General features: G+C 40.7%; 2 protein-coding genes across 3 annotated transcripts; one reads left to right on the forward strand and one right to left on the reverse strand.

Moving 5' to 3' along the window:
- Positions 1–905: 905 nt before the first annotated feature.
- LOC117510414 lies at positions 906–7,344 on the forward strand. Its single transcript, XM_034170110.1, has 6 exons — positions 906–1,094; positions 3,707–3,849; positions 3,969–4,036; positions 5,578–5,706; positions 5,839–5,934; positions 7,193–7,344. The coding sequence occupies exons 1-6, from the start codon at positions 984–986 to the stop codon at positions 7,276–7,278; spliced, it is 633 nt and encodes a 210-aa protein (XP_034026001.1). The 5' UTR covers positions 906–983; the 3' UTR covers positions 7,279–7,344.
- f2r (coagulation factor II (thrombin) receptor) lies at positions 5,135–25,451 on the reverse strand. 2 transcript variants are annotated; one of them, XR_004560720.1, is made up of 4 exons: positions 25,281–25,451; positions 18,809–20,079; positions 12,656–12,657; positions 5,135–5,149 (listed from the first exon to the last, which is right to left on the reverse strand). XR_004560720.1 is itself a non-coding variant. In XM_034170109.1 (2 exons), exons 1-2 carry the CDS (start codon positions 25,348–25,350, stop codon positions 18,866–18,868), a joined length of 1,284 nt encoding a protein of 427 aa, XP_034026000.1. In that variant the 5' UTR covers positions 25,351–25,451; the 3' UTR covers positions 18,383–18,865. The 2 variants fall into 2 exon arrangements, 1 of the variants encoding a protein (XP_034026000.1); XM_034170109.1 differs by lacking the exons at positions 5,135–5,149; positions 12,656–12,657 and having other exon boundaries at positions 18,383–20,079.
- Positions 25,452–25,531: the final 80 nt, after the last annotated feature.

The raw sequence follows: 25,531 nt of genomic DNA on the forward strand, positions 1-25,531 counted from the left end.
GGTTAAGAGGGCCGCAGTTGGGGGGAAGCTGAAGGTTTTTAGTCATTTTTAATTTAACCTTCATTTAACCAGATTAGTCCCATTGAGATTGAGACCACTTTTGCAAGGGAGACCCAGACAAGTAAAAAGTTTCCAATTCACCTAACCTCCATGTCTTTAAATGTGGGAGGAAACCGGAGCCATGCTTATGCCCCCCAGAAGCAAAAAATTTTGAGGGGCCTAAATGACATGGTGAGATACTGAAGAGCTTCACCCATTCATGTCCGTGACATGACTGTATACACAATTTAGTTTTCTTTTTTTTGGGGGGGGGGGGGGGGGTAGCAGGGTTTGTTTGTTTTACATTTTACTTAATCAGTTTGGACTATTTTGTATAGGTCCTTTGCATAAAATCTTAAGAAAGTTAATAAAAATTTAAGAAAAAAAAAAGAGGGGAAATGCCAAGAGGGGTGGATGCTTTTGCCAGGTACTGTAGACTTTTCCAAAGTCTATGAAAAAGTAAGCATCTAATGTTTGAACTTAAAAAAAGATAGTAGGGAGTGAGTGTTACATAAGGGGGCATTGTTCTGCACACGTCCACTTGATATGTCAGATAGAAAATAATATGTCCAAGCGAAATAAAGAGAGCTGATGGAAAGAAGAGAAATGGTTTGAAGTCATGGAGAAAGTGAGGAGACACATTTGTGTGCTTGTGTGCGACTCTTTGTAGGAGGTTGTTCACATCATTAAACATGCAGTGGTCCCAGTATTCAGCCTTTGCCAGCTGCATCTTATGTAACACCATAAACAGGACCCCCCCCCCCCCCCCCCCAAACCTCAATTATGAAAGAAGAGCCTTGTGTGTGTGTGTGTGTGTGTGTGTGTGTGTGTGTGTGTGGCCAGGCTCACTGTTATAGAACACCTCCTGCGGCTCCTCTGAGGAGGCTGAAGCTGCAGGACTGCTGACAGTATCGAGGCTGTGGAGCAACCTGCTGTCTCTGGTCATGGCTGCACAGCTGCTGCTCGCTCTGCTGGCTCTCACCACCCTCGGTGCTGCATCAGAACTGGATTGTAGCGAGCTCGTGAAACCTCTGGTCCTGGACAGCCGTAGCCCCGTGAGTATCCGTGATCTTGTGCTCCCTGTGAGGGACACATGAGGAGGCTCTGACCTGCGCTGTTGTGCCATAACATCACAGAAAAGTGACTTTTCTTGTAATTCATGCCAGAAAGAGACATTTTAACAGAAGAGACATTTTAAAATGACAGATGTTCCATCAGTAAGCATTCAAATAATTTGTTTATGCCTTATTTATTGACACTAATGAACCTCAGGCATATCCTGCTCCTGCTGTTCTACTGTATCGCCTTCAGGGATCAATGGCAGCACTGTGCAAAAATTTTATATGCGCCTGAACTTTGATCAAGTTTGATCCCCCTCCCCCATCAGTGGGTCAATAGACATTCAAATGCTATGCCCTGACATTCAGACAAAAATCAAATGTGATTTATTAAAAAAAAAAAGCCACATTTGATTTTTGGGGAACTGTCATGACATAACATTTAAATGTCTATTGACCCACTGATGGGGGACCGCTTATTGTGTCCCATGCCATTTAAAAAATTATAAGAAAAGTAGAATTTTACCAGTTTATCTTGCTTCATCACACCCTGCAAGATGTTCTTCCTCTTTTTTCTCCATGTAAACATTGCACATATTTAAAATATATGTAAAGTGCGTCTGGAAAGTATTCACAGCGCTTCACTTTTTTCCACATTTTGTTATGTTACAGCCTTATTCTAAAATGGATTCAATTCATTTTTCACCTCAAAATTCTAAACAAAATACCCCATAATGACAATGTGAATTTTTTTTTACATTTTTGCAAATTTATTAAAAATAAAAAAACAAAACATGTACATAAGTATTCACGGCCTTTGCCATGAAGCTCAAAATTACAGCTCAGGTGCATCCTGTTGCCACTGATCATCCTTGAGATGTTTCTACAGCTTAATTTGAGTCCACCTGGGGTAAATTCTGTTGATCGGACATGATTTGGAAAGACACACACCTGTCTACATATAAAGTCCCACAGTGCATGTCAGAGTACAAACCAAGCATGAAGCCAAAGGAATTATCTGTAGACCTCTGAGACAGGATTGTCTTGAGGCATAAATCTGGGGAAGGGTACAGAAACATTTCTGCTGCTTTGAAGGTCCCAATGAGCACAGTGGCCTCCATCATCCAGAAATGGAAGAAGTTCAGATCCACCAGGATTCTTCCTAGAGCTTGCTGCCCGTCTAAACTGAGCAATCGGGGAGATGACCAAGAACCCGATGGTCATTCTGTCAGAGCTCCAGCATTCCTCTGTGGAAAGAGGAGAACCTTCCAGAAGGACAGCCAACTCTGCAGCAATCCACCAATCAGCCCTGTATGGTAGAGTGGCCAGATGGAAGCCACTCCTTAGTAAAAGGCTCATGGTAGCCTGCCTGGAATTTGCCTAAAGACACCTGAAGGACTCTCAGACCATGAGAAAGAAAATTCTCTGTTCTGATGAGACAAAGACTGAACTCTTTAGTGTGAATGCCAGGCATCATGTTTGGAGGAAATCAAGCACCATCCCTACAGTGAAGCATGGTGGTGGCAGCATCATGCTGTGGGGATGTTTTTCAGTGGCAGGAAGTGGGAGACTAGTCAGGATTGAGGGAAAGATGAATGCAGCAATGTACAGAGACAAGATGAACTGTCGCCCTGGATGAAAACCTGCTCCAGGTTTTCATCCAGGGCGACAGTTCATCTTTCAGCAGGACAATGACCCAAAGTACACAGCCAAGATATCAAAGGAGTGACTTCAGGACAACTCTGTGAATGTCCTTGAGTGGCCGAGCCAGAGCCCAGAGCCGAATCTGACTGAACATCTCTGGAAAGATCTGAAAATGGCTGTGCACAAACGCTCCCCATCCAACCTGATGGAGCTTGAGAGGTGCTGCAAAGAGGAATGGGCAAAACTGCCCAGAAATAGGTGCACCAAGCTTGTGGCATCATATTCAAGAAGACATGAGGCTGCAATTGCTGCCAAGGGTGCATCAACATCAACAAAGTATTGAGCAAAGGGGGTGAATACTTATGTACATGCAATTTCTTAGTTTTTTATTTTCAGCAAATTTGCAAACAATTCAAAAAACTGTTTTCATGTTGTCATTATGGAGTGCTGTGAATACAATTTTGAGGGGAAAAAAATGAATTTACTCCATTTTGGAATAAGGCAAAAACATAACAAAATGTGGAAAACGTGAAGTGCAGTGAACACTTTCCAGATGCACTGTATTTGAGTTGTTTTTTGAACATTGCACGACTATTTATGCATTTATGGATTTCAATTTGGAAAATCAAGAAAAAAAATGGCAAAATTTTGACAAAGTTTTCTTGGAGTGGGGGGGGGGGGGGTCAACATAAAGTTAAAACTGCAAACACTCTGTCTTTAGTACTTGTTTTGGTTTTCATAGTTTAGCAGAGTTTGGACTTTTTTATTTAAATAACGGTAAAATTGTGCAAACAAAACATGGCAAATTTTGAGAACGTTTTGAAAAGTTGGAAGCACATGTTGGACCCAAAGCTAATACAACATGTTTCTGTTTCCTACTGTTTTACATTCACTTCTGTTTAGAAAATAATCTTAATGCTCACTTCATGTTTTTTTGTTTTTTTTTCTTCATGTGTGGGTGGCAGATCTACGGGAAATGGGTGTTCCACGTGGGCTCGTGGGATGAGCCAGGCCTGAAAACTGACCTGGTGTCTGTCAACAGCTCCTGGGTGGAACTATCAGCAACCTCAGACAGCGGAGTCATAACCATGTACTGGGCAGACCGCCTGTAAGGACGCCACTGACTGCACATTCTGTCCTATCATTTTACAATTCACTTCTCCAGAGGTCATCGGTATCTCTAAATGTCTGCTGAAGAGCTGATTTTGTATTTCATTCCTTTTAAAGAAATGATGATAAATGCCTTCAGGGTACAGCCAACGTAACCATCTCCGGAATTACCACTCACACCACTTGTATGTATTCTCAAGAGTGACAGATTATATTCTCAGTCATTCTCCTTAGGATGTGTAGTGGGTTTAATATACTGGATATAAACAAAATTATTCAGCAATTGTTTAAATATATAGGTGAAAAGGTGGTTTAGTGGTTAGCACTGTTGCCTCACAAGAAGAAGGTCATGGGATCACTTCCCACCTGGGGCATTTCTGTGTGGAGTTTGCATGTTCCCCTTGTGTTTGTTAGGTGAACTGGAAACTTTAAATTGACCATAGGTGGGGGTGTGAATGTGTTTGCTTATCTATATGTGGCCCTGTGATAGACTGTACAGGGTGTACCCTGCCTCATGCCCTATGACTGCTGGGATAGCACCCCATGACCCTTAATTGGTGTAAGCGGGTATAGAAAATGGATAGATGCTTATATACGGTGCATCTGGAAAGTATTCACAGCGCTTCACTTTTTCCACATTTTGTTATAATAATGCAACAAGCTTGGTGCACATATCTTTGGGCATTTTTTAACATTCCTCTTTGCAACACCTCTCATCTAGTTGGATGGGGAGCGTTGGTGCACAGACATTTTCAGATCTCTCCAGAGTTGTTCACTCGGATTCAGGTCTGGGTTCTGGCTGGGCCACTCAAGGACATTCACAGAGTTGTCCTGAAGCCACTCCTGTCTGTGTGCTTAGGGTCATTGTCCTGCTGAAAAATGAACCATCACCCCAGTCTGAGGTCAAGAGCGCTCTGGAGCAGGTTTTCATCCAGTATGTCTCTGTACATTGCTGCATTCGTTTTTTCCCTCAATCCTGACTAGTCTCCCAGTTCCTGCCACTGAAAAACATCCCCACAGCATGATGCTGCCACCACCATGCTTAACTATAGAGATAGTGCCTGATTTCCTCCAAACATGACACCTGGCATTCTTGGAGTTCTACAGACAATTCCTTTGACTTCATGCTTGGTTTGTGCTCTGGCATACACTGTCAACTGTGGGACCTTATATGTAGACAGGTGGACTCCAATTAAGCTGTAGAAACATCTCAAGGATGATCAGTGGAAACAGGATACACCGGAGTTCAATTTTGAGTTTCATGGTAAAGGCTGTGAATCCTTATGTAAATGTAATTTCTTAGTTTTGTTTTTAAGAAATTAGCAACAATCTAAAAAAAAAAACTTTTCCACATTGTCATTATGGGGTACTGTGTGTTGAATTTTGAGGGGAAATTTTTATTTTATCCATTTATGAATCAGGCTGTAACAACAAAATGTAAAAAAAAAAAAAAAAAAAAAGTGAAGCATTGTGAATACTTTTGGGATGCACTCTATCTTCATATAAAAAAATGAGATGTGTATCCCAAAATTCCCTTTACTTTGAGAATGCATAGCAAAGTATCACCCTGGTAATATAAAAGTAACCACATGCTATTATTTTCAAAGACATTTTTGCACTGTGATTCCATTTTTTTAATTCATAGTAAACCACTCTTTGGGTATGTTTGTTTAAAAGAAACAGATGTTGAAATTTTCATGTGAAAGTCTTATTTTTACATTTCTAGTAAATATTCATGGTCACACATCATACCATGATGGGAAACACTATGAGACTTGTACAGACTGCCTCCTGTCTGAGGACACCACCCTCCTTCCTGATGGAAAATCAAAAGGACGCTACCTGTTCCTCTTTAGTATGTCCATAATTCTTTCACTTATCTTAGACACAGCACACAGGCTTTGTGCAGTGTTTGGACACTTTGCCATTCTACATTCTGTTGTCACTCCCCAGCCCCCTGTTTTATTACTATGTTTCTCTTTTCAAGCACGAACCGGAAAGCTGGAGCCATCGGAATTAGAGACCTTCAAGAAGCAGGCAGAGTGTCTCAAATTCCTCCCTGAGTACCACTTTGGAGGCACAGGTGATGCACAGCTTTTCTAATTTGTTTGTACCCTGTCCTTATAAAGAGTGGGCATATGATGTCAGACCCAGAAGCCAGCAGTATACCACCGTGCTGGATGGTAAACAAAGTGGCAGCTTGTACATAAACTACATTGTCAGATCTCACAAGGTGGACGACAGGAAAAGTCCACATTATGACTCACCTTTACTATGATGAGATGATGATCTGAGACTTGTCTTGTTCACGGACCCCACAACGAAGTACAGTAAAACTCACATATAATGGATTCAGATGGACCAGCAAATTTTGTCCGTTATAACCGAAATCTGTTATATGTATAAAACGGACAAAATCCGTTATATGTATGTAACTGATTATTTACAGTCAGGAGGTGCTGAACGATCTACGGGGAATCCTGAATTGGGACCTGCCTCATTTAATGACTGGATCTAAAATTCCTCTGAAAAAAATAAAGGCCTGCCTTAAATAAGTGGCGGGCTTTATGTGCATGAAAAATACTACATTTGGTCGAGTCACTTTTTTTTCTAATTTCACTGTGCACGGAGTGGTACCTTAAAATCCTTAACCCTGATTTATGCTTCTGCAGCTCTGTAACTCTGGGGCTATGCAATGATGCCAACGTGCGCGACAGTTTTAAAGTTATCTGTCGTGTCTATATGCAATTTTTCTGGATTACGCATTTTCTGGATTTTTTAAAAGGATTTTTTTTTTTTTTTTTTTTTTGAGAATTTGTCCTTCAATGAGCTCTCCTTTCTACAGCCTCCAAATCAAAGGAAAGGTGTGCAATTTCCTCCATGAATTGTGGGTGTAATCAGCTGCACACTGCAAAAACATTTAAAATATGGCAGGAGAGGAAGGAGTGAAAAGGTAAAAGTGATCACAGCCTTTTGCAGTGTCCGATGTAGCAGGTGCACGTCAGACTGTGGGTCCCGTTAGTTGTAGATGTCGAGTTACTGGATATCAGGGACAGATTTGAATGCCAGCAGCTCAAAAAGCACTGGCAATAAATATGGGTCCTGTTGGCCAGTCCACACAATCTTCACCATATACCGATCCTTCACTGACTTTGCCACAGACAAGGATTTTGCCGTTAGGTTGCAGAATTTCAGAACGTTCGACTGCTGTAAACAACTGCTTTTTTTCCCACCATATTCCACCCAACATGGAGGTATACCTGTCTCAGGGTATGGTTTGATGACATACGTGTATACCTTCTATGCTGCTTACTTTACCATCTTATACTCTCTCATTTCAGATCTTTGTGCTGATAACAGGGACACTACTGCAGCAACCGAAAACACAGGCGATGCTCAAAATACAACTGTGTCTATTGCCAAGTAAAGCAGAACTCACCAGTTAGCAGCTTCAGTAACCACCAACAACCCCATATTAATGTGTGTGTTGCACTTAATTATGTCATCACATGACCTGGATGTGCACAAGTGTAATAGCACTGTGCAGAAACCTTTGTCAGATGTTCACTGTGTCTTGGTATCACACTGATTTTTTTCTCTCATGATTTAGTTTAAGAATTAGCTTCTGGTGTGCTGAAAAGTGACACTTACAGTGCATCCGGAAAGTATTCACAGTAGGCATGTGAATCTCATCACTGATGATTCAATACACACCTTGATACACTATCACCAATATGATACATATAACGATACATGACAATACTGAAGATACAATGCGATATGATTCACCCCTGTTCCCGATTCAATGCGATTTGATATGTATTTGATGGCAATTCGATTCCTCACAATGTGATACGATGCTATTTGGTGTGATGCGATTAGGGATGGGTATTGATAAGATTTTATAGATATCAATGCCATTATCGATTCCACTCATCGATCCAATTCCTTATCAATTCCCTTATCAATACCTCTTGTTAATTGTCTGTATACTAAAAGTAGGCTTTACAGGTTTTCTATGTCAACAACATTTTATTGAATCTAAAAGTAAATAAATATGAAATTGGTCACTGGATTCTTCATCTCTGTACATAAATAAAAATAAATAAAATCTGTACATGGTCACTGGATCCTTGATCTCTGGACATAAACAGAAATAAACAAAATCTGTAGTTTTGTCAAAAGCATTTCCTTTCAGACATTAATGACACAAATGTAACTCCACAGACTCTGAGCTGAGCTCTTCAGTGGGCTGCTGCACGTCAGGATGTAATTCATAAAAAACGCAGGATGTCTCATTTAAAAAAAACAAAACAAAACATGGGTTTGGTCAGTTGTAGTTTATTGTTTGTATTATAATGTTTGGAAAAAGGTGTCATTTGATTTAAAACGGTGATATGCTCTGAAGTTATTAATTCCGACTGAAATCTTAGTCTTACAAAACAGAGGATATTATTATAATTATTATTATTATTATTATTATTATTATTATTTCCATTACCTGATGGACAGCGTCAGTTTACGCACCGGCTGGTGCTCACGCCAGAAAACCATCGCGTAAAACTCCGGTGTGGAACGGAGGAGGATTCTTGTTTCTTGCCCACAACAAGACAAGAGTCCCAGTTTGTGACTTTAATCCACACAACGGTGACTCACGATTGACATCTTTAAATGGATTTGGGAGGGGTTACTGTAGACATTGCAGACTTGCCGCTTCAGAAAACCAGCGAAGAGCAGGTCAAAGCGCTGCTTCGTTGGTTCAAGTTTCAAGCAGACCTGCTGCTGCCTGCAATCGCTGTAGAGAAATATTAATTTTCCAGATAAACACCATCAAAAACAAGGGTCGCTCCAGTGTCCCGAACTGAAGGATCGATAAGGGAATCATTAAGCAAAACGTTTGTTGTGGTAGAAATGCGCTTACTGGTTTCTGTCTGTGGTGCATTCAATGTGCCTCAGAAAAAAAATTCATGCAAGTAGGCAGCGAGCGATGCAACACGATTTCAGCCTTCAGTTGAAATCGAGCACACTGAATGAATCGATGCACTCGCATTGCGCACGTTTGTATCTAGATACTGACTCGTATCAATTAATCTCCACATGCCTAATTCACAGTGCTTCACTTTTTCCACATTTTGTTATATTAGTCGTATTCCAAGATGGAATAAATTCATTTTTTCCCCTCAAAATTCTACTCACAACACCTCATAATGACAACATGATTTTTTTTTTTTTTTTTGCAAATTTCTTAAAAATAAAAAAACAAGAAATCACATGTACATAAGCATTCACACCCTTTGGTCAATACTTTGTTGATGCACCTTTGGCAGCAATTCCTTAAGCCTTCTTGAATATGATGCCACAAGCTCGGTGCACCTATCTTTGGGCAGTGTCTTTTTTTTGGGGGGGGGGGGGGGGGGGGGGGGGTATGGCTAACATAACAAAATGTGGAAAAAATGAATCTCTGTGAATCCTTTTCAGATGCACTGTAAGCCAAAAAAAGCATTTTTTTTTCCTTTTTTTGGCAGTGGTTAAATATATTTGGTTCCATGAAGTTGAATAAAAGCATCTTGCTGTCTCTGTGCTGTGTCCCTGTTATTTCACCATTTATTATTTTCCATTTGTATTTGAACACATGGGTGTCAGAATAATTTTAAGTCGGCGGGGAGGGGGCGAGGTTCTTTGGCTTGGTCCATCATGAAGTCAGGTTAAGTTGCCACAAAAAAAATGCAAAAAAATCCAAAACACTTTAAAATGAATTATTTGTTTTTAAATTGTGTTTTGTAAAAAATAAAAAAAAGAATAAAAATAGAGTTGCTCAAGCCAATCACTAAGCATCAGTATGAAAATACTTCAACAGCCGTTGTGGATGCCTTCTTCAATATTAAAAATTGATCACCTTTGAGTATTTTAAGTCTTATGTCATGAAAAGAATTTTCTTTGGCACCACTATTTCTTAGCCTTTAAATAGGGGATTCATAATATGACATTACCAAACTGATCAAAATTCATGTTGTCTGGAAAATATTATTACATAGTTCCCCTGAAGGTGAAAATTTCAAAAGAACAGACAGAATGGAGCTGCTTAAGGTGGAGACCTATACAATCTTTGATATCGACCATAGTAACATCATGCTGGAAATCATACGGCAACAGCCAATCAGAGTAGAGATGCATGGTGACATCAGCTGGCTGGCTGCTCTCTCCTAAAGGGCTTATTTTCTGTATAAATCTAATATATTTCTTATATATTTTGTCAAGGTTAGCAAGAAATAAACACTTCTAAATCTAAAAACACTATTTGAAACCACATAACACCTCAATTCAATTCAATTTCTTTTCATTTATATAGCACCAAATCACAACAGCTTTGCCTCAAGGCGCTTCACACAAGTAAAGTCTAACCTTACTAACCCCCAGAACAACAATGGTAAGGAAAAACTCCCTCTGAGGAAGAAACCTCAAGCAGACCAGACTCAAAAGGGTGACCCTCTGCTTGAGCCACGCTACAGACATAAATTACAGAACAATTCACAAAACAAATATACAGGAAATGTTGCCAGTGCACAGGACAGGAGGGTCGCCAGCACAAATACCACTTCCATCTCTGGATGCCATTATGAACTGGCGTGAGATTGGCTTGCATGCCTCGTGTACGCATCAGGCAAGGTCGAAGGTAACTTCTGGTAATTTCAATACCTTATGCATACACACACTTCCTCCTGTAGATGGCGTTAAAAGTTAAATAGAATATTCGTTATGGAACCCCCCCCCACACACACACATTCCCTTCATTAAAATGAGCTGTTATTTTACAACACATTTCAAAAATAAACTGACATTGTTATTATAACATGATGATCTACTGCCTCCATAGTGTGCAAACAGATGACACTATGCAGCACTGTCCCGTGAGGCAGCTGTAGACTTAGAACTTCCCAGGAAAATTCAAAGAAGATTGGGGACATACATGAAAACGGTACAGGCATTGTACCGTACAGGCCATGGTACCGTACAAATATACATCAGGAACTGTTTCAATTAAAAGTTTGCTGTTGCAAAATAGAAATTTTTGCTGCATAAGTTAGGATGCACATATGCGTATACATTCAGGTCAAAGGACAGGTAAGATGGTGACAGTGTAGTCGTCCAAACTGTGTTCCTACTACTTGCTTGTTTACTTCTAGTATGTACTGCAGTCAGGGTTGGGCAGCGTGTATTGATTAACCGATGTCGGTACATATGGAGTATTTGGATGCAGGGCAAGTGTGAGAAAGTGTTGAGGAAGAACACACGGTTACCCTGTAAGTCAAGACTGTCCCTTCTCCCGAAAAGCACCAATGTTTCTAAGAAACTGAGCAATGTTGAATGCTGGCAAATACAAATGTGAGACTTTTAAAATGTCGCTACAAAGGGCGCACACATTCCCAGTGGCGGAACAGTCCATTATTCTGGAAGAAAAGCTGCTTCAGGTCTTTTCAAAAGGCCTCTACAGCCCAAGACAAGATCTGGCACTTTGCCTGGAAGCACTGTAACATCGCCTATTCAGAGCGGGGGAACAGGAACCTGCACTATTTTTATTTTTTTTTAAAGGTACCCCTCCTTCCTTGTATTGGCGCTTGCATAACTCCCATTTGGTCTGAGTTCTCCCCCCCAGCAGAGGTTGCAGTGCAGCTGCAGCAGCATTTTCTTCTTCACCACAGTTGCTTCATCCTCTTTGGAATCATGGCTCTGTTTGTCGTCTCACTGTTAGCTCTTATTTCGCTCATCTGCGCTTCTGCACCCGACTGTCAGGATTTGGTCAAACCATTTATGCCAGAAGACCCAAAACTGGTAAGTTCTCCCTCCTTTTCTCTCATTTCTGACATGGCAGCAGCTGGTCCAACTAGTCAACTGTGCTGGTTTCCATTTCACCACCTATAAATTATTATTTAAAGTGAATTTTAAGGCTTTTCTTTTTAACATGCAGGTGTTTGGTAAATGGGTGTACGTACTGGGTTCTGGTGACCCTAAGTCATACCACAAGGCGCTGGAGTCTCTGAGAAGCTCATGGATCAACCTGACACCTACATCTGACAGTCAGATTGTGACGTTACGCTGGGGAGATCACTGCTTGTAAGTCTGGATAGTTAGAAAAGTTAAACCAAACCGGCTTTTCAAAATTCCTACTAAATGATTGAATCTGTCTTCTACCACAGCAATCGGTGCGTCTCAGGGCATGTAAATGCAACAGTGCTGGGATTTACCACCACATTTCGTAGTAAGTAAACATCACACAGGTGATGCATCTCTGAGAAGATAATGGGTGATGAATATTTCAATGCGATTAACAGGATAAATGTGCAGAAATGTAAGTTTTACACAACCCAGAGTCCATCAAAATGCCATCTCCTGCTCTGCGTTTACAGAAAACCTTTCGGATCACAAAGGTCACATTCTGCAGACGTGCTCCGACTGTCTGCTGTGGACGGACACTTTCCGAAATGGAGACGTCACTGGCAGATACCTGCTGCAGTTCAGTACGTATCCACTTATCACCAGTCAGAAAACAGAATCACACTCACATCAGTACACCTTATAAATTCTCTGTTCTCTTTCAGCAAGGACGGGAAAAATAGACGCCAAAGATGTGGAAATGTTCAAAAAACAGGCCGAGTGTCTGAACTTTCCAGACAGTTTCCACAGCTACGATGGGAAAACAGGTTAATAAATTTTCCTTTTTTAAATGTTGACACTCAGTCTGAATTAACATGAACTGCCACTAGGTGGGGACAGTGTATTCAGGATTATGCACAAATTAAGTGCACGTCTCAGTCGACAAACTTTCTGCCATGTGAAAAGGAAACAGGCTGACATCTGTCTGTTCTTCTCACTTTATCTGTTTTCCTGTGTTTCAGAGCTGTGCCCAGACGACACGGACAGTACAGCATAAGCAAGAACTGTGAACAACATCTGTAAATGCATGTAGGAATACTAGTGTGATGCAAAAATAAATGTAGCAGGTTGTGTGTGTGTGTGTGTGTTTTTAATAAAAAGCACTCACAAAGGTCGTGGTTTTTACAATACACACATTTGTTAGATTCATGAATCCCTACACATAAATACATTAATGGCTGCATTCAACATATATTTGCACCAAGCACCTCACAGTGTTTATGCTCCAGATTTCCACTTGAATCTCGAACAGTGATCACATTGACACTTTTCCCACCACCTCATCACCACTCACAACGCTGTGTGAAATTGCCATGATGCGTTATTCAGGGCATTCCATAATTACAGGACATTTTGGCATATACACTTCTTAAAAATAAATCTTCAGTTTTAGCATCTTATGTTGTATATTTAAGAAATATGGGTCATAAACTACTAAATATGAGTTGTCAAGCTCAGCCATCAACGGTACTTTTTCCACCGCATGTGTTTTATTTGCTGTGTGTATGTATCCGCGCACTCAGTTAACCCAGTAAAGTTTGAAAAAATTCGTATATCAAAGATGCAAGTGGGCACTCACCTTTGGTCTACCCATGGATTTTGAAAATGTTTGGATGATGTAATTTCTTGTTTGTAATATGACATAATATTTTAACCCTTCATCAGGGACACAACTTCAAAGCACAATAAATAGTATTCAAAATATGTTTTATTAATTTTTTTTTTTACAGGTACAATAGATTCATGTAATGAAAATACAACAGAAGACAATTAATTCAAGACTTATTTTAAACATTAAAAATTATGTAAAAGCTCGTCACCAGGAGGCGGGGACAAGAGAAAAACATTATTTTTAGGGGTATTTTACACCTATTCAGTATATTTAATTATGTAAAGACACAATTTCTTTCCAGCAAATTATTATATTTTGCTTTATGACAGTTTAATTGGCAGGTTATGTGATATATTTTGTTATTTTGGACTAAAGTATTTTAAATATCAGGTGGGGGACAGCAAATGTCCTCTAATTCTGGAATGTCTCATTTCACGGTTTTCGAGTATCCCAGAATCCTTTGCGTGCTGGGGAGGGAGGCTTGATAATGGCTCATCTTAATGCTAACTTTAACATTGAAAATTCCATAGACATGCTAATGTGTTAGCATTGGTCCCTTTTTTAAGTTATAAAATACATCTGTCAACTGTTTCGGAAAACCATAACAGCTTGGTTTAACATAAAAAAGGTAAATATCACTCACAGACATATGCTCTTTAGGGTTTTAGTGGGGAAAAATTAACATAAAGCAAAATAAAACAAAGAACCAGCGACGCAGCAGATCAAAGCACTGCTTCCTTTGTTCAAGGTTCAAAGCAAAGCTGCGCTGCAGAAACGGTTGATTATACAGACCCGCTGCAGGGTCTGTGATCAATATAGAGAAATGATCAATTTCCTGACAAACACCCCCAAAAACAACGGCCACTCTGAAGGACCAATAAGGGAATCGTTAAGCAAAAAGGCTATTGATGTCGGTGGATCAAATCATTTCTTAAGGATACCTGAAAAGAACCGGTTTCTGACACACAACCCTAGCAACAACATGCTTTTTTTTTTTCTTTTTAAAAAAATAAAAAATAAAACTCACATTAAAGACTCACAATTATCTTAAACACCTAAATACATATTTTGGTTGAACTCACCTCCATAAAGACGCAATGTTGCAAACAAGTTGCCGCAAACGCTTGTTTACACTAACGAAATCTCGGCCTCCCCAGCGAGAACATGATTATGAGTGAGATTTGACACCGTAAAGGTGTCTATAGTATAGTGCCAGCAGTACTACTTGACAAGGGCCCCGCAGTCCACCCTAAAAATTGGTCTGTCATGCCTTCACTGGGCATGCGTCATTAGCCGCGGTTCACCGATTATCATCTCGTTTCTGCTTAAAACTGCAATCCAGTCATCATCTGTCTCAGCGACAGATATCTGAAGCTTTTGTACAACAATCATTTCCACATAAATTCAGCATTATTTCATCATAAAAGATGGAGGAAGCGATCAGAGCACAGCAGCAACTGATTTAAGAGGTTTTAATTTGTCATCTGATTATTAATAATCACATTATTCGCTTTGATCGCTTTGGGTGAAGAGACTCAGTCTCAGGCAAGCCGCTGTGGTCCCAAATGACACATGCGCAGTAAAGACAGGGCAGACCAATGTTTAGAAGGGGACTGTTCGGTCTCCGACACCGGGTTTGTTCAGGATGTCTTTTGTCTCCCGTCTGGCACAGTGATGACAAAGCGGTAAGCTTTGATGGTCTCAGATGAATCCCAACCGAAAGAAGAAAAAGTTGCTGTTCCTTGACTGGCTGCTTGAGGCTGGCTCTAAAATGGAGTACATTTCCATAGGAGACCATGTTAAAATGTCTAGCTTTACAGCAGAAATAAACATGTTTACAGCCTGGTCCAAAAATGCTTTTGGTGTGTGCTCGCTCGCTGCAGCCCGACACAACAGCACTATATGTTTTTATGTATGTCCATGTGAGGACAGCAAGCAGACACATGCGTGTCACAGTGGACAGCTGTAAGTTCATGTCCATCCAAACACGGTATGTGTTCTCCAGCTGGAACGTTCAGAACCAGAGATCTCAACAGCTGCGGCTGTCGGCGGCCACGTCCCCTGTCTGTCCAGTGCACACACCATGTCACTTTGTGTCTGTGTTATGTGAGCTGTCAGTGAGTCTCTGGTCAGCAGCTGACAGGCACCTTGCTGTGACATACATACACCACGTGTTTTGGGGGGGTGGGGGAGCGCGACAGGTGCACACTTGCAATATACAGTACACGCAGGCCACGTGTTACTTTATGCAAAGACACACTCGTGGGGGCACATAGACAAATTTCACATCCAGCTCAAAAGTGATCATCTGCTGACTGTTTTCGTGCTAACAGCATGAATGGCCACACATTTTCTAAATGCCAAGCGAGTGGTGTTAGATGTTTGTGTGTGTCACCTGGAATTTGGCCGACACCTGCCGCAAGAGGGATCGAATGGGCTCTCACAGGCACTCTCTGCCTTTCAGCCGCTGGTGTGCACAAATAGTTGTAGCAACGGGTGTACGAGGCATTGGAGGCAGTAGCTACACATGTATGAGGCGTTGGAGGCAGCTCCAATGTTTCACGATTGCCATGGAATTCCTCCTCCGTGTGCTAGTCGACTTAAATTGTGTTATGTGTGAAGCCAGAATGAATTTGTGCTGCCGTGATGAAAATGAGGCGCTTTTTGTCACAACATCACGAACCAATAGATTAATGTATATTTCGTGCTGCTGAATCACGACTTGCCGTGAGACTGGGTTGTCATGAATCAGGGTTGCCACTGCTGCCAACATTGCGATGCACAGATATGGGCTACATATTGGCTGTTTTGGGTCTCTAGAACACCTACAGGTGATGTCACGCAGGCTTTGTCCAGTATATATGCAGTCTATGGTAATGAGGGCTAATGCCAACTAATCAGTAAGACCACCCCTCCATAAACGCAGAACATGCACTGTGCATATAGGGCCTCATGATGCGATGGAGGCCTCATTTTGTGCACACAATTATGAGTGCCACTATGTTCAGTACAGTGCGCTACTGTCACTGTTCCATATTGCTAATGTTACTATTCCATAGCGCGGTGCCGACACAGGCAGCGTACCCACAGTTAAAGCTTTAACAATATTTCACTCTCGTCCATGTATGCATCAGGTGTGTTTCTGATGGATGGCATGTGATGTAAGCTTATCATAGTGGTTTCCACATATTGTAAAAGAACAAGGTGGTGTCTGCTTTCTTCCTGCTCACAGACTTCACTCCTCAGCTGTGTGTGTTGGGGGGGGGGGGAGATACCCCCTGTAAATCTAGCAAAGATTAAAGAGCTACTTTTGAAGGCATTTTTTGCACATAATAATGATAATGCTGATGAGGGGTGGTAGAGAAGTGGCTAGTGCGCTTAGTTCCATTGCAGAAGGTTCCCGGGTCACACATCACACCTGCCACATTTCTCCACATAATGTGGAGTAGTGTCAGGAAGGGCATCTGATGTAAACTTGTGCCAATTCAACACGCAGATCCACCTCGGATCTGCTGTGGTGACCCAGAGTGAAAAACAAGGGAGCACCCGAAGGGACTAACTAACATAATGATAATGAATATTTTTAACAAGTAAAACATTGTTCAATCAATATCACTCTGTCCTGATTTTACTCATAATTCTGCACTAATTGGATCTGAGCAGCTATATATATATAAAAAAAAGTGCAGAGTTGTTAAATTGCCAAGCATGCACGCTGGATTGACTTTATTGTGCTTACGTGTTCCCTGCAAGCACAATATCTAGGAAAATGGAAATGTTCCCTAACTGATAACAAATTTTATCTTCGTAAAACTCCCTATCATAAGGTTAATTTATGCTCCAGGATGGTACTTAAATTCATCCATATTGGCATAGATTAAGCAGCACCTCCACTAGGGGCACTGTACAGTATCAAATGTTTCTATCAAACATGGCAACGGTCAAAGAGGTCAAAACATGTATTGCAAATACATAGACAAGAAGCCATTAAATACTTTACATATTTATAAGTGTACATATTTTTTTTCCTTAAAATGTACAACCATTGTTAAATGTCTTCATTCTCTCCTTTTGCCTTGAGTTGTGTCTCACTGAAACTATTGGCTACATTGTCCCCATAATTTCCAGTGGGACTGATCAGTTTCATTTGTATCCCAAATATTTAAGAAAATGTCACAAATATTAACAAAATTAATTAAGAATGTGGACAGAAAGCTCCATCTGCCAAAGTATAAATGAGGCCTTACAAAGGTAATTCTTTAAATTACACATGATGGTTCCATTCTTATATAATCCTGGCACAAAATGTTTAGGTTTTTTTTGTAGTCTGCAAACATTCAAAGATAATAAGACAAAAAGCTTGAGGAAAGTAATAACATGAGTTCATAGTAAAATAGGACTTTAATTTGGCACATGGGACTGTTAAGCTCTGACGTAATGCATCATGCGATAAATCTGTTTCCAGGTCCAAACAAAACACTTATGGTTCCTTTGGAGCAGTTCCTAGGGTTTGTAAGAGTAGAATGGGAGGCAGAGCCTTCAGCTTTCAGGCTCCTCTCCTGTGGAACCAGCTCCCAATTCAGATCAGGGAGACAGACACCCTCTCTACTTTTAAGATTAGGCTTAAAACTTTCCTTTTTGCTAAAGCTTATAGTTAGGGCTGGATCAGGTGACCCTGAACCATCCCTTAGTTATGCTGCTATAGACTTAGACTGCTGGGGGGTTCCCATGATGCACTGTTTCTTTCTCTTTTTGCTCTGTATGCACCACTCTGCATTTAATCATTAGTGATCGATCTCTGCTCCCCTCCACAGCATGCGTTTTTCCTGGTTCTCTCCCTCAGCCCCAACCAGTCCCAGCAGAAGACTGCCCCTCCCTGAGCCTGGTTCTGCTGGAGGTTTCTTCCTGTTAAAAGGGAGTTTTTCCTTCCCACTGTAGCCAAGTGCTTGCTCACAGGGGGTCGTTTTGACCGTTGGGGTTTTACATAATTATTGTATGGCCTTGCCTTACAATATAAAGCGCCTTGGGGCAACTGTTTGTTGTGATTTGGCGCTATATAAAAAATTGATTGATTGATTGATTGATTGATGGTTATGTAAACTGACGAGATTCATTTCATAAATGGTCGGTGCAGCCGCTACAGTGTCAGCAATCAAAACAAAAACGCCAGGTTAGGAGGCCTGATCAGTTGTAGCCACTTCTGTTTGCATCTGTCATCAAGAACAGCTCCGGTGATGTTTCTGACCTATTGACTCGGTCGCACATCCGGGAACTCTGCCTGTGAGGTCTTAGCTTCAAAAGAAGCCCAGCTGATGCAGACGACCAACGACCACAAACAGCTGACAAAGCGCGCATTTTTTTTTGTTTGGACCTGGAAGTTGAAAATCACGTGATCCGTTACGTCTCAGTTAACCAAATTGTCCTGTAGGTGTAGAAATCTAAAGAATGCCACTAGAATCTGCACTAATGCTTAAACCACCAGCCGGCTGTAGTGGCTCTTCAGTCCAGTCTGATGACTTTCCATCTTGCAGGACCTGCTGCTGTCCATCCGAACGCTGGTTCTTGTGCTGACTGTTTTTGTGCTGCTTTGTGCCCGTGAGAGTCTCCTGCATCTGAGCAGCTCTACCACCTTCTTCTGGCACTGTGAAGAGCCAAAATAATAGATGATTGGATCCAGACAACAGCTAAGGCTGCCTAAACACACGGACAGCAGGTAAGCCAGGTAGGATGCATCGCTGTCCCCATAAGACAGCTGAATGTAGTGAATCATCAGGATGATGTTAGCGGGAGTGAAGCAGACAACAAAAACCATCAGCACAGCCACAGCCATCACCACGGCATGCGTCTTCTTGGAACGGTTCTCCACATTGGCAGCAGCCAAAGCCTGAATGATGCGCACATAACACACAACTGTGAAGACCAGAGGGATGAAGAAGAAGACAGAAGAGTAGATGGGGAAGAAGTAAAGATAGTAAACTTGGAGTTTCTCTACATCCTGTACGTCATGGCAGGTGGTGATGTCTAGTTCAGGCAAATAGATGGTCTGCCCTGAGAGCAGGAGGGGTGAGACTCCGGCGAGAGCCAGCAGCCACATGGTGATGCACGCCCCTGAAGCCATCTGAGGGCTGCGCCATGTCAGTGAGTTCATGGGATAGACCACAGCCAGGAAACGGTCAATGCTGATACACATTATGAGCAGGACAGAGCAGTACATGTTGCAGTAGAAAGCTGCTGTGACAACTCTGCACATCACAGACCCATAGATCCAGTTGTTGCCATGGTAATGGTAGGCAATCTTGAAGGGCAGCAGAAGGCCGAACAACAAGTCAGCACAGGCCAAGTTCAGCATGTAGATCACTGCTGGCTTTTTGGGACGGATGTGGTGCACAAACATCACCATGGCAACCAGGTTGAGGGGCACGCTGACTATAAAGACTAGCGTGTAAACGGTCGGGACAACGCTCGTTGCCAGGTGACCTTGGAGAAAAATTTTGGCATCTTCCGAGACAAAATAGTGTCTCTGTGGAGGACGATGGGGACCGTGTCTTTTTTCTGGCTCCATCCCCGAACCAGACCCTGTGTCATCCTCCAATGGGTCCAGCATAGACTGGTCTAGGTAGTCCACAGGCTCGTACGTAACAGTGATATAATGGCCAGAAAAAGTCCGTGGGAGGGGTTGTGAACCTGAAGACAAGAAAACAGAAAAATCTGTCAGTGACGCCATTTTCAGTGGAGTCATAATGTACAAATAGTTTATTTACATGTATATATATACCTGTTTCCACATTACAGAATTCTGAACTAAATAAGTTTAGAACTTTATCTTTAACAGCAAGGTGGCACTATCCATCCCATAATTCTCCAAGGTCCAAATCTGTGTCTGTTAGTCTGTTCGTTAAAAAAAAAAAAAAAAAAAAAAAGGGGGGGGGGGGGGGGAGTAATTACCCAAGATGTCCATTAAGATTGTCTAAGCAAAATTGTAAATCCAAGTATGTTTAAGCACATTATAAATCGTGTTGCTCACAATTGATACAGCCGCGGCAGTTGCTTCTGCGTCAGATCAGTCACTGGTGTGAAAATACAGCCGTGGGTGTGTTTTACCTGGACATACACAGTGTGTATTTGGGAGTGGTATTTTATCTTGAATTCCAGATTTAAGTAATTATTTGTTTGAATTTAGTTATATTTCTGTTGTTGGGGCCTTAATGTGGCCTTCAACTATTCAGAGGGTTTGGATATCACCAGGGAGCGATATAAAACCAAATTCACAGCAGCAGGACTGGCATCTTGTCCATACCAACTCGAAGTTGGACAATGGAAAAATGATCCTACAGAATGCCCAGATGTTCCATATCCTGGCATTTATTCCTAACTCATAGACACACCTGGGCCATACGTGAAAAGTGTATCTTGTTTTATGCTGTCTGTGTTGTTTTACCTGAAAAATGAGCACTTCCTAGTGACCGAGTGTCAAAAAGACAAAAGCTCTCCCTTGTCTTTCATTGTTTCACGTAGCTCACCACAAAATGAATGGTTAAACAGCTTGAAGATGTTTGAACATATCTCATTCACATGCCGATTATCTACATACAGTTACATGTAAAAGTTTGGGCACCCCTGATGATTTCCATTATTTTCCTTTATAAATCATTGGTTGTTTGGATCAGCAATTTCAGTTAAATATATCATATAGCAGACAAACAGTGATATTTGAGAAGTGAAATGAAGTTTATAGAATTTACAGAAAGTGCGCAATAATTCTTTAAACAAAATTAGGTAGGTGCATAAATTTGGGCACCCCAACAGAAAAAAGACATCAATATTTAGTAGATTCTCCTTTGGCAGAAATAACAGCCTCTAAATGCTTCCTATGAGTGTCTGGATTCTAGTTGAAGATATTTTGGACCATTCTTTACAAAACCTCAGGTTTGTTGGCTTCCGAGCATGGACAGCCCGCTTAAAATCACACCACAGATTTTCAGTAACATTCAGGTCTGGGGACTGAGATGGCCATTCCAGAATGTTATACTTGTTCCTCTGCATGAATGCCTCAGTAGATTTTGAACAGTGTTTAGGGTCGTTGTCTTGTTGAAAGATCCAGCCCCAGTGTAACTTCAACTTTGTCACTGATACATGAACATTATTCTCAAGAATCTGCTAATATTGACTGGATTCCATGTGACCCTCAACTTTAACAAGATTCCCAGTACCTGCACAGGCCACACAGCATGATGGAACCACCTCCAAATTTTACTGTAGGTAGCAAGCATTTTTGTTAGAATGCTGTGTTCTTTTTCAGCCATGCATATCACCCCTTGTTATGTCTAAATACTGTAACTCAATTTTAGTTTAATCAGTCCACGGTGCCTTATTCCAAAATGAAGCTGCCTTGTCCAAATGTGCTTTAGCATACCTCAAGCGACTCTGTTTGTGGTGCGTATGCAGAAAAGGCTTCCTCTGCATTACAGCATCATACAGCATCTCTGTGCAAAGTGCGCTGTATAGATGAATGATGCACAGAGACACTAACTGCAGCAAAATCATGTTGTAGGTCTTTGGAGCAGGTCTGTGGGTTGACTATAACTGTTCTCACCATCCTTCATTTCAACTTATCTGAGATTTTTCTTAGCCTGCCACTTCGGGCCTTAACTAGTACTGTGCCTACAGTCTTCCATTTCCTCACTATGTTCCTCACAGTGGAAACTGACAGCTGAAATCTCTGAGATAGCTTTTTGTATCCTTCCCCTAAACCATGATGTTGATCTTTGTTTTCAGGTCATTTGAGAGGTGTTTAGAGGGTCCCATGTAGCCACTCATTAGAAGAGATGCAAAGAGGGGAAACATTTGCAAATGGCCACCTTAAATACCCTTTCTCATGATTGGATTCACCTGTGTAAGGAGGTCAAAGGTCTGTGAGCTTACCAAACCAATTTTGTGTTCCAATAATTAGTGCTAAATGTATTCAAATCAATAAAATGACAAGGGCGCCTAAATTTATGCACCTGCCCAATTTTGTTTAATTATTACACACTTTCTGTAAATACTAGAAACTTCATCTCACTTCTCAAATATCAATGTGTTCATCTACTATATGATATATTTAACTGAAATTTCTGATCTAGACAATGATTTATAAAGGAAAATCATGAAAATTATCAGGGGTGCCCAAACTTTTGCATACAACTGTAATAAAGTGTGTGTGGGTATGTGAGTTTATTAATAAGTTCAATGTAAGTACATAATATAATTGTAAATATGTTATATGCATGACACAAGAAAGTGAAAACACTTATTTCCATTGTTGTCCATTTAAAAATCAACTGACAAAATACATATAAAATACTATAATAATAATAATAAAATACCAATACTGATAATTAAAATCATAATAATATTGTGTTTATGATAAGAACCTAAACAATTTATAAATACATTAAGACAGTAAATTAACATAAAATAATTAGATCAAACTGGTAGTGTGTTACTGACTCGCCGTCATCCTACATATGGAGAATATCTCTGCTTCCTCTGTGTCTCTTCTGACATCTTGTCTGCTTAAGACACTGTTAGGCTTCTTAAAAGTCCTCCTCACTACTCTTACCAGTTTGGCACCTTAGGAGCCCTCTTAAGCCTAAGGTGCTTTGCAGACATCTTTCAGCTTACCAAGGGAAAATTCTAAGAAATGTATAAGAATTTGAAAAATTCTAAGATTTTTCTTAGAATAACGTCACTAGGAGCTATTTTTAGCCTAGGCTTCTTCGTGCATACGGGCCCAGGTATTTATGAGAGTAATTTGTATTTTATGTCATTTATGTCATGTATGCTTTGTGAATTGCTGGTCTGCCCCAGGAGGGTATGCTGCTGATTATTTCCTACCCAAAGTAACGTATGATACCAAGTTATAACCCTCTTGGTGTGTCATCATTATGCTTTATGAAATACTGGCCTGTGCTTGTTTTTAATATCGTAATGGATTTAAATTTTTCTTCTCATTTTGTTGGTACAACCCACTGCCTCGAATTGCCCAGGCATAAAAAAGAACAATAACAGTGTCTAAAATGTAAAAAATGTGCATCTAATTAAACTGTCTGCTACTTAAACATGCCAACCAGCTTGAGTATTGTCATGCCAGCCGGTGTTGTTAAGCATGTTGCAAAGACCTCACAGATGGAAGTGATAGGAAGTGCGATCAACTCCATACAGGCACTCAGCTCATACCAACATTAGCTGTTAGCATTGACTTAAGCGACGTCCATTAGTATTGCTGTATGTGACAAGCAAGTGTTCATGCAAACATTAGCCTGTTAGCATCACATCATGTAACAAGAGCAAGTTTCCAAGATACATGAACCATTAAGTGCCATGTTAAGTGTACTGTAATGATGTTTAATTTGCTCGGGTCCTCAGCCACCACAAGTATGGGAGGGCACGGGCATACATCACTTAAGGTGAAGTCGTGAAGCCGAAGGCGAAAATTCATAATTCCGCGACTGGTGGCCCGATGAAGACAAGTTTGGGCTGAATTGCTTTCTACTGAAATCAGCTGTTTTTGTTTTGTCTCTAACTTGCTTTCTAACAGCCAGCTGGTAGCTATCACTGCCTGAAGATTTATCCACCAAGCTGACCTGAAATGAACCACTGTACATTAAATTGACTTTACTGACGACTCTGACCCCTTTAAAAAGTGACCAAATTACATGTATTTGTGTTCAGCTTGGCGGTGTTTTCATCAGCCAAAAATGGCCACCAGAGGGAGCTTGGGTAAAGTCAAACAATTTTTTTTAAGCACATTATAAATCTTGTTGCTCACAACGGAGGCACTCCGCATATGCTAAGATTAGGTGTGTGATGACAGCACACCTAATGCCATGCTCCTGACAAGTCATTTATGGGTTTGCATGGTCTTTATCCACTCTCCTCTGGTGGCTGCTTGGCCGATGAAAACCTTGCCGAACAAAATACAAATGCATGTAAACTGGTCTCTGTTCAAAGGAATCAGACTTAGAGTCAATAAACTGAATTTAATGTACAATGGTTCATTTCAGGTCAACTTGGTGTACAAATCTCATTGTTCCAGGCAGTGAGAACCGTCAGCTGGCATGAAAGAAGCAAGTTGGAGACAAAACAAAACCAGTTAATTTCAATAGACAAGCATACAGCCTGAGCATGAATTCATCAGGTAGCCAGTCGTGGAAGTACGAATTCTCGCATTCGGATTCAGCACTTCCCCGGAAGTGACATATAGTCGTGCCCTCCCATACAACATATAAAGACTAACTTTACTCAAATAAGGAAACACTTCTGCAACGCAATGCCATTTACCAATTGTGAACTTCAACTGGATTAAATATATGTAATTTAGAAGCTCCTTGAAACATTTTTCTAAGACTAATTATTTAACAGATCACAGCCATTACAGTAAAGGCTGTGATCATAAAGTATATTTATTCATTTTATAAATACTATGACAAAAGAAACCTAGCAAAATAACTGCGGGAGATTTTATATTTCATTAATGAATTTACTTAAATACATTTTAGTATCTTTATTTAGGAGAATTTTTGGTTACCTGCAAGTTGCAACCCAGTCCCGGATAAGCGGTTGAAAATAAGTGAGTATATTTGGTTCATGGATTTATCCACTGAGCTTGTGCAGTATAATGTTATGTTATTCCATGACCTACCAGAAATAAGACTGTACAATAAAAAAATATGTTGCTTGTGTATCAAAAATCAAATCATTGTTATACAAAATAATAAAATTGCATTTGTAATAGTGTGTTGGGGGGGGAGGGGAATAAACAATATACATTTGATCAGTATATAAAATTTTACTAAGTAATCTAATGACAGACTAAACAGCTCACAGAAAATAAAATAACTTACCATTTTTGGAGAGAAATGCAGAGCTCAGCAGAGAAAAAAATACCAACAGCTGTACTGATGAGAGAACCATGTTTTGTTTTTATTTCCTGGGTGGAGAACTTACTGAATGTTCCTGTTCAGCAGCAAACATATTATAGTTCAATGGTTGCTCCTCCTCCTCCTCCTCCTCCTCTTCCTCCACCCCAGCAGAGGAGAATTTATTTTAACAAAAATATTCAAGTCTCTCCATCACAGAAATTAAAAGATTTACA

This window comes from Thalassophryne amazonica, chromosome 5, assembly GCF_902500255.1.
Source record: "Thalassophryne amazonica chromosome 5, fThaAma1.1, whole genome shotgun sequence".
Classification (NCBI taxonomy): domain Eukaryota; kingdom Metazoa; phylum Chordata; class Actinopteri; order Batrachoidiformes; family Batrachoididae; genus Thalassophryne; species Thalassophryne amazonica.

Excerpts from the sequence above, each read along its gene's own strand:
- LOC117510414 (XM_034170110.1), top strand. The coding sequence starts at position 984 with ATGGCTGCACAGCTGCTGCTCGCTCTGCTGGCTCTCACCACCCTCGGT. Across the intron at positions 4,037-5,577 it reads AATTACCACTCACACCACTT|TAAATATTCATGGTCACACA; the intron begins GTATGTATTCTC and ends TTACATTTCTAG. Across the intron at positions 5,935-7,192 it reads GTACCACTTTGGAGGCACAG|ATCTTTGTGCTGATAACAGG; the intron begins GTGATGCACAGC and ends CTCTCATTTCAG.
- f2r (XM_034170109.1), bottom strand. The coding sequence starts at position 25,350 with ATGGTTCTCTCATCAGTACAGCTGTTGGTATTTTTTTCTCTGCTGAGC. Across the intron at positions 20,080-25,280 it reads TGCATTTCTCTCCAAAAATG|GTTCACAACCCCTCCCACGG; the intron begins GTAAGTTATTTT and ends TCTTGTCTTCAG.